Source organism: Marmota monax, unplaced genomic scaffold, assembly GCF_021218885.2.
Source record: "Marmota monax isolate L192 unplaced genomic scaffold, Marmota_monax_Labrador192_F-V1.1 WCK01_AAM20220418_F8-fsc00024, whole genome shotgun sequence".
In the NCBI taxonomy this organism is placed as follows: Eukaryota; Metazoa; Chordata; class Mammalia; order Rodentia; family Sciuridae; genus Marmota; species Marmota monax.
The window spans coordinates 21430370-21445180 of NW_026695224.1; the positions used below are offsets into that span (position 1 = coordinate 21430370).

Genomic DNA, 14811 nt, shown 5'->3' on the forward strand with positions numbered 1-14811 from the left:
GCCTCCTGATGGAAGAATACAGCCTCATTAGGCACCTGTTCATACACAGTGTCCACACGCACAGCTGCTTTTTCTGCACAAGTAGTCCCCAAAGCTCCCTTGCTTTTCTCTGAGCTGTGAATGATGGACTTTGTACATTAGCTCAAGAGCCATTCTTGGGCCTGTCTGGGGACCTGGGTATCTGTTGTCCTCAGTGGTTCCTGTAGATACCAGTTATCCCTGGAGTAAAAAGGTTCTGTGTTAGGGGAGGAAAGTTTCCTCTACTGTAAACCCTGTTCTTTTCTGTCTTCCTGTCTCCCAGCACCGTCACTGCCTGACAGGACATATGCCATTATGTTGGACTTCCTGTGTTTGTGTCTTGCAGGAATTTTGTCATGTTACGTATTGCCTGAATTAGGTCACCCTCTATTTGGTTAATAACATTGGTTAAATTGAACTCTTTTGAAATGACATTCATTTGCTGTGCTGGCATTTTGTCCGATGTAGCACATCTGGATAGACTACACAGTATAGAAGGGACTCCAATGTTCATGCTTGGTCCTCTTCATCCCCACAAGTAGCTCTTCAGCTTTTATACAAAACAAAAAAATGAGGGAACTCATTTTCTCCCGGCTGGTCTACGTCATGCATTCAATTCCACACACAGATATTCAAATCACTTCAGATCCAGGCACCAACCTCCATGAGGGATGTATAAAGCCAAGCCACACCTAGTCCCCAATACTGGAAGCAACAGTCAGTAAATGTGCACCAGCCTCCCTCGCCATCTTGGCTCAAATAATTAGTCTCATTACTATCTTAATTATACGAGAGTCTCTTGTATAAAAATCTACCTCCAAATACATATGCACACAAACTATGTGATCATCCAACTTCTCCACCGTAGATTTCTTCCCATCTGTAGGCGCTGGGGTGTCAGTATCTAATAATTTGGGGACTATTATTCTAGACATCCCAGAGTTGGTTCATTTTTCTTGGTGCCGGGGCTTGGACACAGGGCCTTTTGTACATGCCAGGCAAAAACTCGATTAATGAGCTATACCAATTCCATTTTTTTTATTTTTTTTGGTTCTGGGGGATTCAATCCATGGGTGCTATACCCCCAGACCTTAATTTATTTTTTATTTAAATTCTGAAACAAGATCTCACTAAGTTTCTGAGGCTGGCCTTGAACTTGTGATCAAGTAAAGGCTGTAAACTGTCTTATAAATTAAAGGGGCTATTGTAAAGTACTTAATGTAGACACTGTAATATACTTATATGCTTGAACACGTAGCTTTCTACAGTGAAGTACCAGGCAACTGAAAAGAAAAAAACTCCTGATCTCTGAACTGACATTGATTTTCAGCACTGAGTATTTATTTTGGGGTACACCAGGGATTGAACTCAGGGGCATTCACCACTGAGCCACATCCCTAGCCCTACTTTGTATTTTATTTAGAGACAGGGTCTCACTGAGTTGTTTAGTGCCTTGCTTTTGCTGAGGATGGTTTTCAACTGTCGATATTCTCAGCCTCCCAACCCTCTGGGATTACAGGCATGTGCCACCACGCCTAGCCTAAGTATTTATTAAATAATAAATTTACCAATATTAAATATCTTGAGTTTGATAAGTGAGAGATACTTAGGTAAAAGACCATCCTTTTCCTAAGAGACAAAGGCTGAAAGAGAGCGAGTGGGACAAGATGTTAAAGAAGTGTGAATCGGGTGAAAGGCTGTGGAGTTCACTATACCAAACTTTTCTGAATGACTAAAATTTTTCAAAATAGAGGTTAAAAAAAAAAATCAGGGCTCAGTTTTCCTATGCAATATTTATTATAATTTTTGGCAGAAAGATAAATCTAGACTCTTAATCCTTGCACATACAGCTTGTTAAGCCTTCACATTCCCTAAGATGCAAGAACCTGGTTCACTGCATAGAAGCTTGCAACCATGTTTATTAGAAAAATATTACCATTTGGAAATTCCTTCCGTTGAAGGTTTAAAATTTGCTCCAGGGCATCACTCTTTCTGTTCTCCTCAAATTTCCATTGACAAAGCAGAAGTTCCAGCTCTGGATGCTCTAAGACAAAGGGTGGCTCAGTCCCGCCACAAACCCCACACAACACTGGGAGTCATGCAGCAGCACCGCGAAGCTCGGCCTGTCATTTCCACCCAGATGGTTCTAGGAACAACACAGTTGGGGGAATGAGACAGCAGAACTCCTCAGTGACTGTGATCGAGTCTGCCTGCAAAAGCTCACACTTCACCTTTTCTTCACAAACTTCTTTCGAGAGGCATTGGGATTTAATCGTCTTCGCCCAGCTCCCAAAGTGCTGTCCCGGAGCTGCAGGGTAGCTGAGCGGCTGGAGATGTCATTCTCTGCAAAGGGAGAGACCCCTGCTATGTAGTCAGGGGCAAACACATCGGTCTTCTGCCTGGCCTTGCGGGAGAGTCGCAGCTGAGGGAAGCGCTGATCCTCAGTCAGGTGGGGGTTGATGGCATATTTGCCCCCTTTGGGCATGGGAAGTGAGTACTGCAAGAAAGAGGAGGGAAGGCTGTCAAAAGAGGGAGCCAGTCACATGTTTATAGACTCTGTGTACCACTCTCACAATAGGAAGTGTGCATGAGCAGCTCTGAAATGGCAGTGTGTGTTCTAGGGCCACGCAAATAACTTAAGAGTGATGGGAAATGGTTCTAACGGGTATCATTCTGAACATGGTTGGGCAGGGCTAGGATGCACTCTGTGATGTGGGGTTGACATTGAATGTACCCAGGCCCAGATCTTTGCTGCTAAAAATCATTCTCTGTAAAAAGGAGCAGAGCCGGGCTGGAGTTGTGGCTCAGTGGTAGAGCGCTCGCCTAGCGAACTTACGAGGGCTTGGCTTCGATCCTCCGCACCACATAAAAAATAAACAAATAAAATAAAGATGTTTAAAAAAAAAAAAAAAAAAAGGAGCAGAGCCCCTGAAAGAAATGGCTGACTCTAGGTTAGGGCAGGAGAGCCTGGGAACAACTTCCTATACCAGAAAGTGAGAACCTGTTCAAAGAATAATTGGGACATGTCAAAAGGACACAGAAGGCAGCTTGAAGGGGCTCTCGGTGATCAAACATGAAACAATTTGAGCCTCAAAATGATGACTATAGTAGGATCACAGCCAGTAGATTAAAGTATAAATTCACAGGACCATACTCATAAATGGAATAGAAGTATAAGTTCCTCTTTATGAGTAAAACACTAATAATAAACAGAGAAGAGTTGATGGAATTAGAAAATCACCATTTGGGACTGGGGCTGTGGCTCAGTGGTAGAGCACTCACCTAGCAGGTGTGAGGCATTGGGTTTGATCGTAAAAATAAATAAATTATACGTATTATGTCCATCTACAACTAAAAAAAGAAAGAAGGGGGATAGGAAGGACAGCAGAATAAAATAGCACTACTATTGCTGTATGTATATACGTAATTGTAAGGCCAATGTGATTCAGCAATCTGTACACTCAGAAAAAGGAGTAATTATACCCCATTTGATTCAAATATATGTCAAGATCACTGTACTGTCATGTTTAACTAATTAAAACAAATTAAAAAAAAAAAAAAGAAAATCACCATTTGGCAATCATCACTGAAATAAATGATTTAGGCACCTTTAACTAGAGTATGTTCCCACAGATAAATTATTAATTATAAATAATTTTCTTTTTGATAGTGGAGATTAAACCAAGGATTGTTTTACCACTGAGCTGAGTTCCCAATTCTTTATATATTTTTTTTATTGTGACGCAGGGTTTCATTAAGTTGCTGAGGGTCTCACTGAGTTACTGAAGCTGGCCTTAAACTTTGTGATCCTCCTGTCTTAGCCTCTTGTGCCACTAGGATTACATGTGTATGCCACTGTAATTAAAAATAATTTTACAATGTATCTATTAGAAACTACCTTAACCAAGTGATCAAAGTTAATATCACCAGTAACTATGCAACTAATGTACCCTCTGCTATAATGCACGAGAACACAATATTATCACTTTGTGGGTATTCCTGACCAACATGCATATAACCTGAAATGATGAGTAATATCAGACAAATCCGAGAGAGGGGAATGTCAAGGTCATGAAGGATGAAAGATTTGAGATATCACTCCAGTTTAAAAGGGACTCAAATGCGAGGAGTCATGGTAACACCTTAACTCCAGCTATTCCAGAGGCTGAGGCAGGAGGATCATAGGTTTCAGGCCAGTTTGGGCACCTTAATGCAACCCTGTCACAAACTAAAAATAAAAGAAGGGCTGAGGTTGTAGCTCAGTGGTAGAACACCCCCAGGTTTAATACCCATACTGTATTTTTTTTTTTTTGGTGGTGGTGCTGGGGATTTGAACCCAGGGCCTTGTGCATGTGAGGCAAGCACTCTACCAACTCAGCTCTATCCCCAGCCCTCCATACTGCAAATTTAAAGTTGCAAAATAGTGCAGAGAATTAATACTCTCCCTTCACCTGGATGTCTGTGTTGATCTTTAACTATATCTGCTCTATCATCTTCTTTCTAAATATATATACACATGTCTATTTTTTTCTGAACTACTAGAGTGTATACACATAATGATCTTTTGCCCTTAAAACAAAGACTGATTTTATATACTGTGTTACAGTACAGTTATCAAAAATGTATATTTCTGTGTTCAGCTTTTCAACTTACCTATAAATCTAAAATTACCTCAAAAACAAAGTTAAAATATTCTCCTCAGGTACTATTGGCACATTTGCTGCTTGGGGGACACTGGTGTCAAGGTCACCTGACCTTGTGTTTCCCATCTCTTCATTCACCTCTCCAGATTTCCTTGCAACAAATCTGAGGCTGCTGTGTCCAGCCCTGGCCTCTCTTCCATGCAGGGCCTTCACTGTTCCCTTCCTTGCTGCTTTATGGGGCTTCTGCAGATTGTGCCCATCCCCCAACTCTTGTACCAGCCTCCTCTGTATCCCAGAGGCTCTCCAACATGTGGCCCCTCAGCATTCAGTGCAGAGTTACTAGCTACTTCTCATTAGATTGCGAACTCCTCAAGAAACGCATGAGGCTGGCGCACACTGCCTATTGGATACCCACGCCACAGGCTTTTAAGCCTGTATCTCCTGGACATGGCTGGACCAGCTTTTCTTCTGTCCTCTGGTCATTCTGATTCTGGTGTTAGTGGCATGAGGAACATGTGACTCACCTGGAGGCCTCGAGGATTCAGCACCTTGGGGTTGCGGGAGAAGTGCATGTGCAGGGTGCCGTCGTCACTGACCGTCACAGACACTTTCTTCAGCGTCTTGTTCCCACAATGTGCACAGAACTCTCGGCTCATATCAGACGTTGTCCTGGGAGACCCAAAAGGACATGTTGTATACTGGCAGCACAGGTAGCAAACTCAACCCATAGCACAAGGCGAGTTCATGCCTTTTAAATGGAGAAAAAGCTGAACCACATTATTCTTGTCTTTATAAAAACAAAGGCCGCTGATCTCCTGAATGAAGATACAAGTGAAAAGCTGCTGTCTTCCTCAGAGGGGAAAGGCAAATGCCACATGGAGCAAGTCACCATGAAAACCAGCAGGATGCTGTTACATTAATAACGAACTTTTACTAAACGTTGCCAGGTTCTATTTTCCAAGTTTAACGTCAAAATAATCCTGTGAGGTCCATACTATCTCAATTTCACAGAAAGGGAAACTGAAGCAAGCTAAGGCACCCTGCTGAAGGTCACATCACATGGCTAGTAACCAGGCAGTCTGGCTGTAAAATGATAGCTCTCGACATCGTTGTCCTTTCTCCAAGTGCATATTATCTACCTTGTTCCCAAATGTCAGTTTGGGCGTTAACTCGGGAGGTGGCAAGAATTTCTTCTTAATGCATCGCAGAGGAAACACTGTGTAACCCGGCATGTTGATGAGTGTGGGTGCAGAAGGCAGACCCGAGGCCTGGCCTCCTCCTCTCCGCTCAAGCTCCTGAGGAGGACCTTGGACAGTAAAACTGCTATTGTCAAGGGCTAGGCAGGAGCCTGCATCTGTCTCTCAGGGCTCCCCACGAACTCCTAATGGTCTGATGAGGGCTGTGTGAACTGGCTGGAGAAGCCAATTCCCTCATCTGCAGTCTCCTGAGTGAACTCAATGCCTCTACACAGATGCTGGAACTAATTATTCCACGTAAGAAACCATCTAGTCATTGTACTAATCTCACAAATATGCAGAATACTGCCAAGCATTTCTAAGAACGAGCATTAAATATGGGAATAAGGGCTTTTGTACAAAGGACAATGGGGGAAATTGGGATCTTATGAAGCAAGCAGCTTTACTCTGAAAAGTGTGGTTCATTTAGGTACGAGGAGACAGAAAAATTAAAGGAAGGTTCAGAAAAAGCATGGGCTGATGAAGTCCCTGACAGAACTGCATAGGATGGTGGTGAGCTGGACCTCTGGGCCATCAGGGAAGGGTAATTTTTAAGCCTCAGGGAAACAAAGTCACACCAGGTTACTCCCCAGTGCGGCAGCTTTGGGGGCCCAGTGAGAGACACCTTGATGTTCCAGAACTGTCCCTCACAGGCCTCTGCAACATACAATCTGTAAAATGACCAGTTCCAGCCACAGATGTGGGATGGCTAGAAGCTAGCCCAGGCTAAGTCCCTTCTACTCCAACCAGAACCCTGCCCACAGAATACTAGTCCCACCACAGGAAGACAATTGGAGCCTGGAAAGAAATGCAGAGAAAGGAGCAGTCAATAAACTACAGTTCACCCGGAGGGAGCACTTCCTACGTGCCAAATACCCTGCCAAATTCTTTAAATGATCTACCTTCCTAGTTCCTCACAACCCTTTCAATTTTATTTAAGAGGAATCTGAAGCAGAGAAGGGAAGCAACTTTTGAAAATCACACAGGTAATAGAAGGGATCTGGATGTGAACACACATACTCTGGGTTCTTCCATCTAATAGAAAAATTTCAGGTATAGAAGCAAACAGAAGAGCAAAATGACCTCCAAGTACCTCTCACAACTTTATCAACTACCAACTGATGGCTCATCTCACTTCATCTCTACTCCTACCCACTCCTTCCACTTGTGTATTATTTCAGAGCAAATCCTAGACAGTCCATCCACAAATGTTTCAGTACATATCTCTAGAGAATCAATGTTCTTTTTTCTGGAACCCACATCCTTAATGCTAATATCACTGAAGATAAGGTGGGAGGTCACTGGCAACCTGTCCCAGGGCTTCACTGGTGGAAGTGGAACGCAGGCCACATAGGAATGATGAAGTGGAAGGAAAAGACCTATAACACAGGGTTCTCTTTCAGGAAGTCTGTAGTAGGGGTAGGAAGAGAGTATTCAACAGAGGGGCCCTGGCCCCAGATTATCAGCTACCTACTTGAAACAGCCATGACAGCGCAAAATGTAGCTCCGAGCCTCCCGGATCAGCATGCCGTTCACCGCCAGCACATGCAGCCCCATCTGCAGCAAGACATTCTGCAACCAACAAGTTAAAGAATAATGAAAATAAGTTTTAACAATGGCTTTGTAAACTAGTTAAGTGAACTCTGCATACACTGATTTGGCTTGTGATCTGTGGCTTTTGTTAAGGGAAGTGAGCTTGGCATGCCTTGATACAGAGAGGAGGACCCAGGTTTCTCTCTAGCTGCAACCACTGGAGCCTGTGCTCACCATTAGCAATCCTCTCAAGAGAGACGTTTATTTTGTCAGGGGAAAATATTCTCCCTGTTATCGTTACATACCTAAGCCCGGAACTACACACACTGAAAGGAAAGCATCAACTGACTGTGAATCTTGGTTTGTTTTTTTTTTAATGTATTTAAATTTAAATATATTTTTTAGTTGCAAATGGACACAATACCTGTATTTATCTTTTTATGTGGTGCTGAGGATCAAACCAAGGGCTTCACATGTACTAGGCAAGCAATCTACCACTAAGCCACAACCCCAGCACCCTGTGAAACTTAAATACTAAAAATTCAACATACTGAGACTGGGGTTGTGGCTCAGCTATACAGCACTCATCTACCATGTGCAAGGCCCTAGGTTCGATCCTCAGCACCACATAAAAATAAAAAAAATAAATAAAGGTATTGTGTCCAACTACAACTAAAAAATAAATATTAAAAAAATTTAACACACTACACAAATTTTATTACTATATGATATGATTGTGTGGCCTCTAAGCAAAATTTGCAATTACCAAAGAGCACAGGTGAAGTTTCTAGAACCAGGAAAATTAGCAGGACACAAAAGCAGCTCTGTATACATCACCAATCTCCACAGGATCACTGCTGGTGACAGGCCCACCATCCTACCCACCTGCATGGCGAAGTCTGTAGTCACACAGCCAACCTGCACATCCTTCGGGACATCGCACTGTTCTAGCTCTTGATGGATCTGCTTGATGTTGCTGGGGGTTATCCACCCACCCCCGTCATCACTATCTTCATCTTTCCTTTCTTCAACTCCCTCCTCCTCATCTTCCTCCTCTCTGTCAATCTGAAACATCAATAGAATTCACAAACTGCCAGCCCACAGGAACGGTGAGGAGAATTTGCATTGTTACTAGAAAGAGATTTTAAGTCAGGGCCTTACCAGCAGCTCCTGTAGTTCACGTTCAATATTAGGCAGAGGGTTCTTCCAGAACAAGAAGGAACTGAATTCTAGGTTCTCAGGCTCATCAGCTGGGTGTCTATCTGTCTTTTCTTGTGGGGGTTTAGGCTGAGATTTTAAAAAAATAATAAAAGTAAAAATGGAGTTATAGGTGACTGCATGACATACAAGTCAGACTACACAGAGCTGGACAAACTATGCTGTTGGCCCAGGTAATTCTGATTTGCTATAAACAGACTGTGGCGCTGGGACATGTGGCAGCAAAAAGCCTGATGAATGGGGCTCATCTAAGGAATTACCTTGGAGGGCAGATGAAAACCGGAAATGTGCAGAGGAGTTTCTGGATGCTGAATTGAGGAGCTCACTTTAACCTTAAAATAAATAAATAAATAAATAAAAGTAATTAGAGCTGGGTGTGGTGGCGCATGCTTGTAATCCCGTGGCTCAGGAAGCTGAGGCAGGAGGATCACAAGTTCAAAGTCAGCCTCAGCAACTCAGCGAGACCATATCTCTTAATAAAATATGAAAAAGAGCTGGGGATGTGATCAGTGATTAAGTGTCTCTGGGTTCAATCCCTCATGCATGTGTACCCCCTGCCCCAAAGAGGTAACCAGGAAAACCCACTATTATTTTCCCCTGGTTATAAATATCAAAGATATCTAACATTAGCCAGGTGTGGTGGCACAGGCCTGTAATCCCAACAACTTGGGAGGCTTAAGTGGGAAGATTGCAAGTTTGAGGCTAGCCTTGGAAACTTAGTGAGACCCTATCCCAAAATTAAGCTAAAATAGAGCTGGAGACATAGCTCTGTGTTAAAAAGCATCTCTGAGTTCAATGTTCAGTAACAAAAAGGGAAAACATTAAAAAAAAAAGGGGGGGGGGGAATAACAATATTCAGTGATCTTAACACCACTAAAATGAGTACTTCAGAACTTTTTTTTTTTTTTGCATCACTGGGGACCTCACCCAAGATCTTGAGCATGCTAGGCAAGTGTTCTACCCATTGAATTACATAACCAGTCCTTTTAAAAATTTATTTTGAGACAGGGTCTGTGAACTTATGATCCTCTTTCCTCAGCCTCCCAAATACGGGTGTGTGCAACCAAGCCTTGGACACCTGTTTTTTAACCATTATACACAGACCTGTAACAAACATGATTACCTGTACAATTTGGTTAAAATAGTTAACATAAGTGGCTTAGAGTGGAATTGCTCAGTTAAAGGATATGCTTTTGATATGGAACATGTAATTCTTTGCCAAATGCTGTGGAAAAGGATGACTTTTAGAAATCATAGTTGGGGTTGGGAATGCAGCTCAATGGTAGAATGCTTGCATAGCACAGCATGGATAAGGCCCTGGGTTCAATCCCCAGCTTGAAAAAATATATTAAAAAAATAAACCAGAGGTTGACAGTTACCAACCAGCTACACTGTGTTCAGAAAATCAAAGTCAGAGTTTATATAAAACCACTAAAATATTCCCTTCACCATCATCCTGCCAAAATGTTGTGGAAACACAAAAGTATGTATTCTAGGACTTTAGACTCTGGATTGGAGAACTCTAAACCTGCTAAAAACAAGCGAGGACAGTTATGAATAGGTACAAATGTGCGCCACCAAAGTCTTAACGACAGAGGAGATCAAGCAATTCTTTGTCAACACTATTAGAATTAGATTATTACTGTTCATTATTTGGTTTCCCCAATCCTCTGGCCTGGAAAGAGGTAATGGGACCCAAGCACAAATATGCCATCACTCTCTTCAACCTAACCAACCTCAACAGAATCCACAGTTTTGAAGGTAGGAAGGATTGAAAGAAATGGCAAGTACACGGTGCTCCTTCTTTTTTACTTCCAGAAAGAATTCAGTGATAAAACCCCCAACCCTCCTGATTTACCTTTTCTGGTTCTTGTTTTAGATGAGACACCCCAACAAATTCTGCTTCCAACTGGTAAGTGAGTGCCAGCACTTGGATATCTGTGGCAGAGAGGCTGGGATAGTCTCCAGTTTTCTTTGAAAATTCAGTCACTGTAAACAAGAAACTGACATTAGTTAAGGGTGAAAAACAATACAACCTTGGGTAACCAAAACAAGTATGAGAAAAATCACTATCACATAAAAATGCCAACACTTTCATCCATTTTCTAACTTATTTCTAATTATGACTAAAAAATTTGTATTCTCTACCAAGAGTTAGGCCAAATAGGTTTACTATAACATACTTATCAAGCGCAGATGAAGGAACAGAAGAAAGTTAATAGAAACTCATTGAAAGCCAGCATAATATTTGACCATGATTAGAGTTCCTTACTGAAGCTTTGGTATTACCATTATTTTTGTGATAATGAGGATTCAACCCAGGGGTGCTCTAACCCCTTTATTTTTTTGAAATAGGGTCTACATTGTTGAGGCTGGCCTTGAAACTTGTGATCCTCCTGCCTCAGCCTCTCAAGTCACTAGGATTATAGGCACACACTGCTGTGCCCAGCCTGAAGGTTTGGCATTATGTAAGCCCTCTTCTCCCCTACCTCTAAAATTCTTTGATTCTAAGTATAACCATCTACATTTAAAAAATGGACAGTCATATTTCAAAAAAGAGTAGAAAGCTGATTCAACCATATGTATAGTCTGATGAAACAAAAATATTTAAAAACAGCCAGTTTTTTGAAAAAATAATTACAATATGCACAATACATAGTAAATGCCAGCTATTACTACTGTATATACTGTATATACTGACAAAACACAATAAAATATTCTGGTAACAGATGCCTTTTGCTACAACAACACAAAGAACAAGTACACTGATAATATTTTCTAAAAAAGATAAATAGCAACTACAATTTATTGTCCACTTACTATGTACTAGATACCAAGTTGAAAGCTTTACATGTTAATTTCATTCTCAACCAGATCCTACTAAGTACTATTAGTACTTTCTCAGAAAGATTAAGTACTTTGCAAAGATCCCACAGCTAGTAATCTGGGGGAAATCAAACTAGCAGAGAAGCAGTTTGAGCAGCCTCCCAACCGCTAAAATACTTCCAACCACAGACAACCTTTCTTGAATATCACTGCTTATTAAGCCAAGGGATAACTAGTTTTTAAAAAAAATCTAACGCAAGGCTTAGCAATATTCCTTTCTCTGGGCTGAAGCTGACCTCCTTAACAGCTATCACCCTAAGGAAATGGACAAGACTGAGAGATCTGTGTTCTTTGATTTATTTAATTTTTGCGTGGAGATGGAACTCAAGGCCTTACCCATGCTAGGCAAGCCATCTGCCATCTTCTACTTAGAATCCAAATTAGTTTAATGCATTCTTACAAAGTGCTGGACACGGTGCCAAGTGACAAATTACTCATTTAACGTCCACAGCAACCTGGTTGGAAGGTGCTATTATTCGCGTTTTACAGTTGAGGCCCACAGTCTGAGTGATACACCCGACAGCACAGAGCTAGGCAGTGGTAAGGCCGGCTGAGTTCGGGCCTGGGAAGCCTCTCTCACAAGGGTCTAGAACGTGCTGTCGCCAAGTCAAATACTCTGACAAAGCAACCAGATCCGCAGGCAACTCGCACCCAAGCAAGTCGCCTGTGGACTCTGGGCCCCGGCTTCGAGGACGATGCTGAGGCAGAGGCACTCACCCAGCCGCACATACTCCGGGAAGGGCTGTTTGAACCGCAGCTCGTAGGGCAGGACGGCGAGCCGCCGGCGCGTGGCCTTGTCCCGAATCTCGCTGACCACCTCCCGGATGGTGTAGATGTTCTTCCCGATGTCCTGCGGGGAAACCAGCCCAGCTCAGCTCACGCTCGCCCGCTCCAAGTCCCGCCCCTCCCGATCCCATGCGCTCCCTCAGGGGTTGCCAGCTGAGATTCCACTCTTCGGGGCTGGAGCTCCCGTACCTGCAAGGCAGCGTCCCGCAGGAAAGCCCCAGCATCCGCCACAACGTGCTCCACCGGCGCCATGTTGCTGGGGCGGGCACGCAACGCGCTTGCGCCCGCCCCTACATCGCAATCCAGGCCTCGGGAACCGGGAGGTGCGGCCGCGATTTAACAGCGCCCCCTGGCGACCACGCCCACGTCACCGGACTCAGTGTTCCCTTTGCTCGTAAGCAGCGACTCTCCAACCCAGCTAGGGAGGTGAGGGGCAGTGTTCAATCTTGGGATTTGAGGGAAGGGACAACTAAGGAAATCTGCTTCAACATCCACTCCTCAGTACTTTTTAACTTTTTTTTTTTTTTTTTTTTGGTACCAGGGATTGAAACCAGATATGCTTAACCCCTGAGCCACAACTCCATACCTTTTTATTTTGAGACAGGGTCTCAGTAAGTTGCTCAGGGACTTGCTAAATTGCTGAGGCCAGCTTTAAACTAGCAATCCTCCTTCCTCAGCCTCCCCAGTCTCTGGGATTACAGATGTAAGCCACTGTGCCTAGCAGTAACTTTCTTAAAATTTCAAGTAAATATATACAGATATATATTCAAGTACATATATACAGATATATAAAAGTTAGTCAATACAGACCACCTAATTTAATTGTAACGATCCTATGAGATAGGTACTATTTTCAGGTAAGTAATAGTTACTTAAGACCAAGAGGCCCAGATAACTTACCTAGGAAGTGGTGGTAACCAAGTAATCCTCAAACTGACTTGGTGATACATTCTTATCCATTATGCTATATGGCCAGTGTTTATGTACCCCCACTTCATTTTGAGCAACTCAGGTTCAGGGTCTATGTTTTATTTATCTTAGTATCCTCATCCCACTTCCTTAAGCAAAGCACAGAATTTGTTAGAAAATAGTTTCTTACTGAATTGAATGGAAGGGATAATAGTTTCCACATTTCCTTTCAAATTAGAGAGTCCATAATTATGAGAACTAGCCTAATACATGCTAGCAATTTTAGCAGAATGTTGACTTGAGTCTGTATATTCTATCTTTATCCAAAATCTATTCATCAGGTTTCCACTCCAATTTTATATCTTACCTGTGATTTATCTGACCTCAAAAGTCCTTTGGTGCCCTGATAGTATTCATCAGCAGCTACCCACATCCCTTTTCCTTCCTTTAACTTTTTCTGTATCCATCTTTCTTAACCCTCAAGTCAGTCTGTCTGTCTGTCTCTCTCTCTCTTTTGTAGTAGGGATTGAACTCGGGGGTATTCAACCACTGAGCAACATCCCCAGCCCTATCTTGTATTTTATTTAGAGATAGGGTCTCACTGAGTTGTTCAGTGCTTCACCCTTGCTGAGACTGGCTTTGAACTTGGCGATCCTCCTGCTTCGGCTTCCTGAGCTGCTGGGATTACAGGCCTGCGCCACCATGCCCAGCTCAAGTCTCTTCAACCTCTAGAGCCTACCTGTGCTACCTACCTATCCTAAAACAGTGCAGCTAAAGGCGATTTCCAGTTTTCTAGTATATCCTGCTGTTTTGTTTTTTTATTTTTCAGCTTTCCCAGATTATCTGCAGGATCTGAAATTACTGAGCACCTCCTTTCTCTGAATTGTCTTGCTTTGCCTGGTTTGGGTGATTCTTTGTGATCCTGGTTTCTCTGCCTCATGGATGGCTTTTCACCCTCTTTCATTGACTCTTTTTGTCTTACAACCATGGTACCCTCCATAGAACCATCTTAGCATTTTTGTTTATCCACCTCTGCATTTGTTTCAGCAATACTATCTATCTCCAAGACTTCAATAATCACATTTGAGGATCTCTTTTCCCAAATCATCTCCTCCTCCTCCTTCTTTTCTCTCTGCCCCCGCCCCCTGCAGTACTGGAGATTGAAGCCAGGAGCACTCTACCACTGAGATCTATCCCCAGCCCTTTTTCTTTTATTTTTGAGACAAGATCTTGCTAAGTTGCCCAGACTGTGCTCAAAATTACAATCCTCCTGCTTCAGCCTCTCCAGTTGTTGGAAATACAAACTGTGCATCAAGGTGCCTGGTAAACTCCTCCCAAATTCTTTGTCCAATCCCTGTCTTATTTCCTAGCCCTCTTTTCCATGAAACTTCCATCTGAAAACTTCTGGCATCTTCACTCAGGAGGAAAGTTTAAACTGATATAATTATCTGTTCCCCTCAAGCTTTTTACAATTGCTAGAGTCCCTATTTATTATCATTATTATTAAAGGCATTACCAACCAAAGCATTCAAGTTAAGAATCTCTGAGTCATCCTCATCTCCACCCTCACTCTCAACCAGTAC

At 42.7% G+C, this 14811-nt stretch overlaps 1 protein-coding gene across 2 annotated transcripts; it reads right to left on the reverse strand.

The window, feature by feature from the left end:
• Positions 1–1792: 1792 nt before the first annotated feature.
• On the reverse strand, positions 1793–12644 carry Nob1 (NIN1 (RPN12) binding protein 1 homolog). 2 transcript variants are annotated; one of them, XM_046435000.2, is made up of 9 exons: positions 12509–12644; positions 12251–12383; positions 10506–10636; positions 8908–8979; positions 8591–8716; positions 8348–8494; positions 7371–7468; positions 5186–5330; positions 1793–2515 (listed from the first exon to the last, which is right to left on the reverse strand). In XM_046435000.2, the coding sequence occupies exons 1-9, from the start codon at positions 12569–12571 to the stop codon at positions 2246–2248; spliced, it is 1185 nt and encodes a 394-aa protein (XP_046290956.1). In that variant the 5' UTR covers positions 12572–12644; the 3' UTR covers positions 1793–2245. The 2 variants fall into 2 exon arrangements, with proteins under 2 accessions (XP_046290956.1, XP_046290955.1); XM_046434999.2 differs by having other exon boundaries at positions 8315–8494.
• Between the last annotated feature and the right edge of the window lie 2167 nt (positions 12645–14811).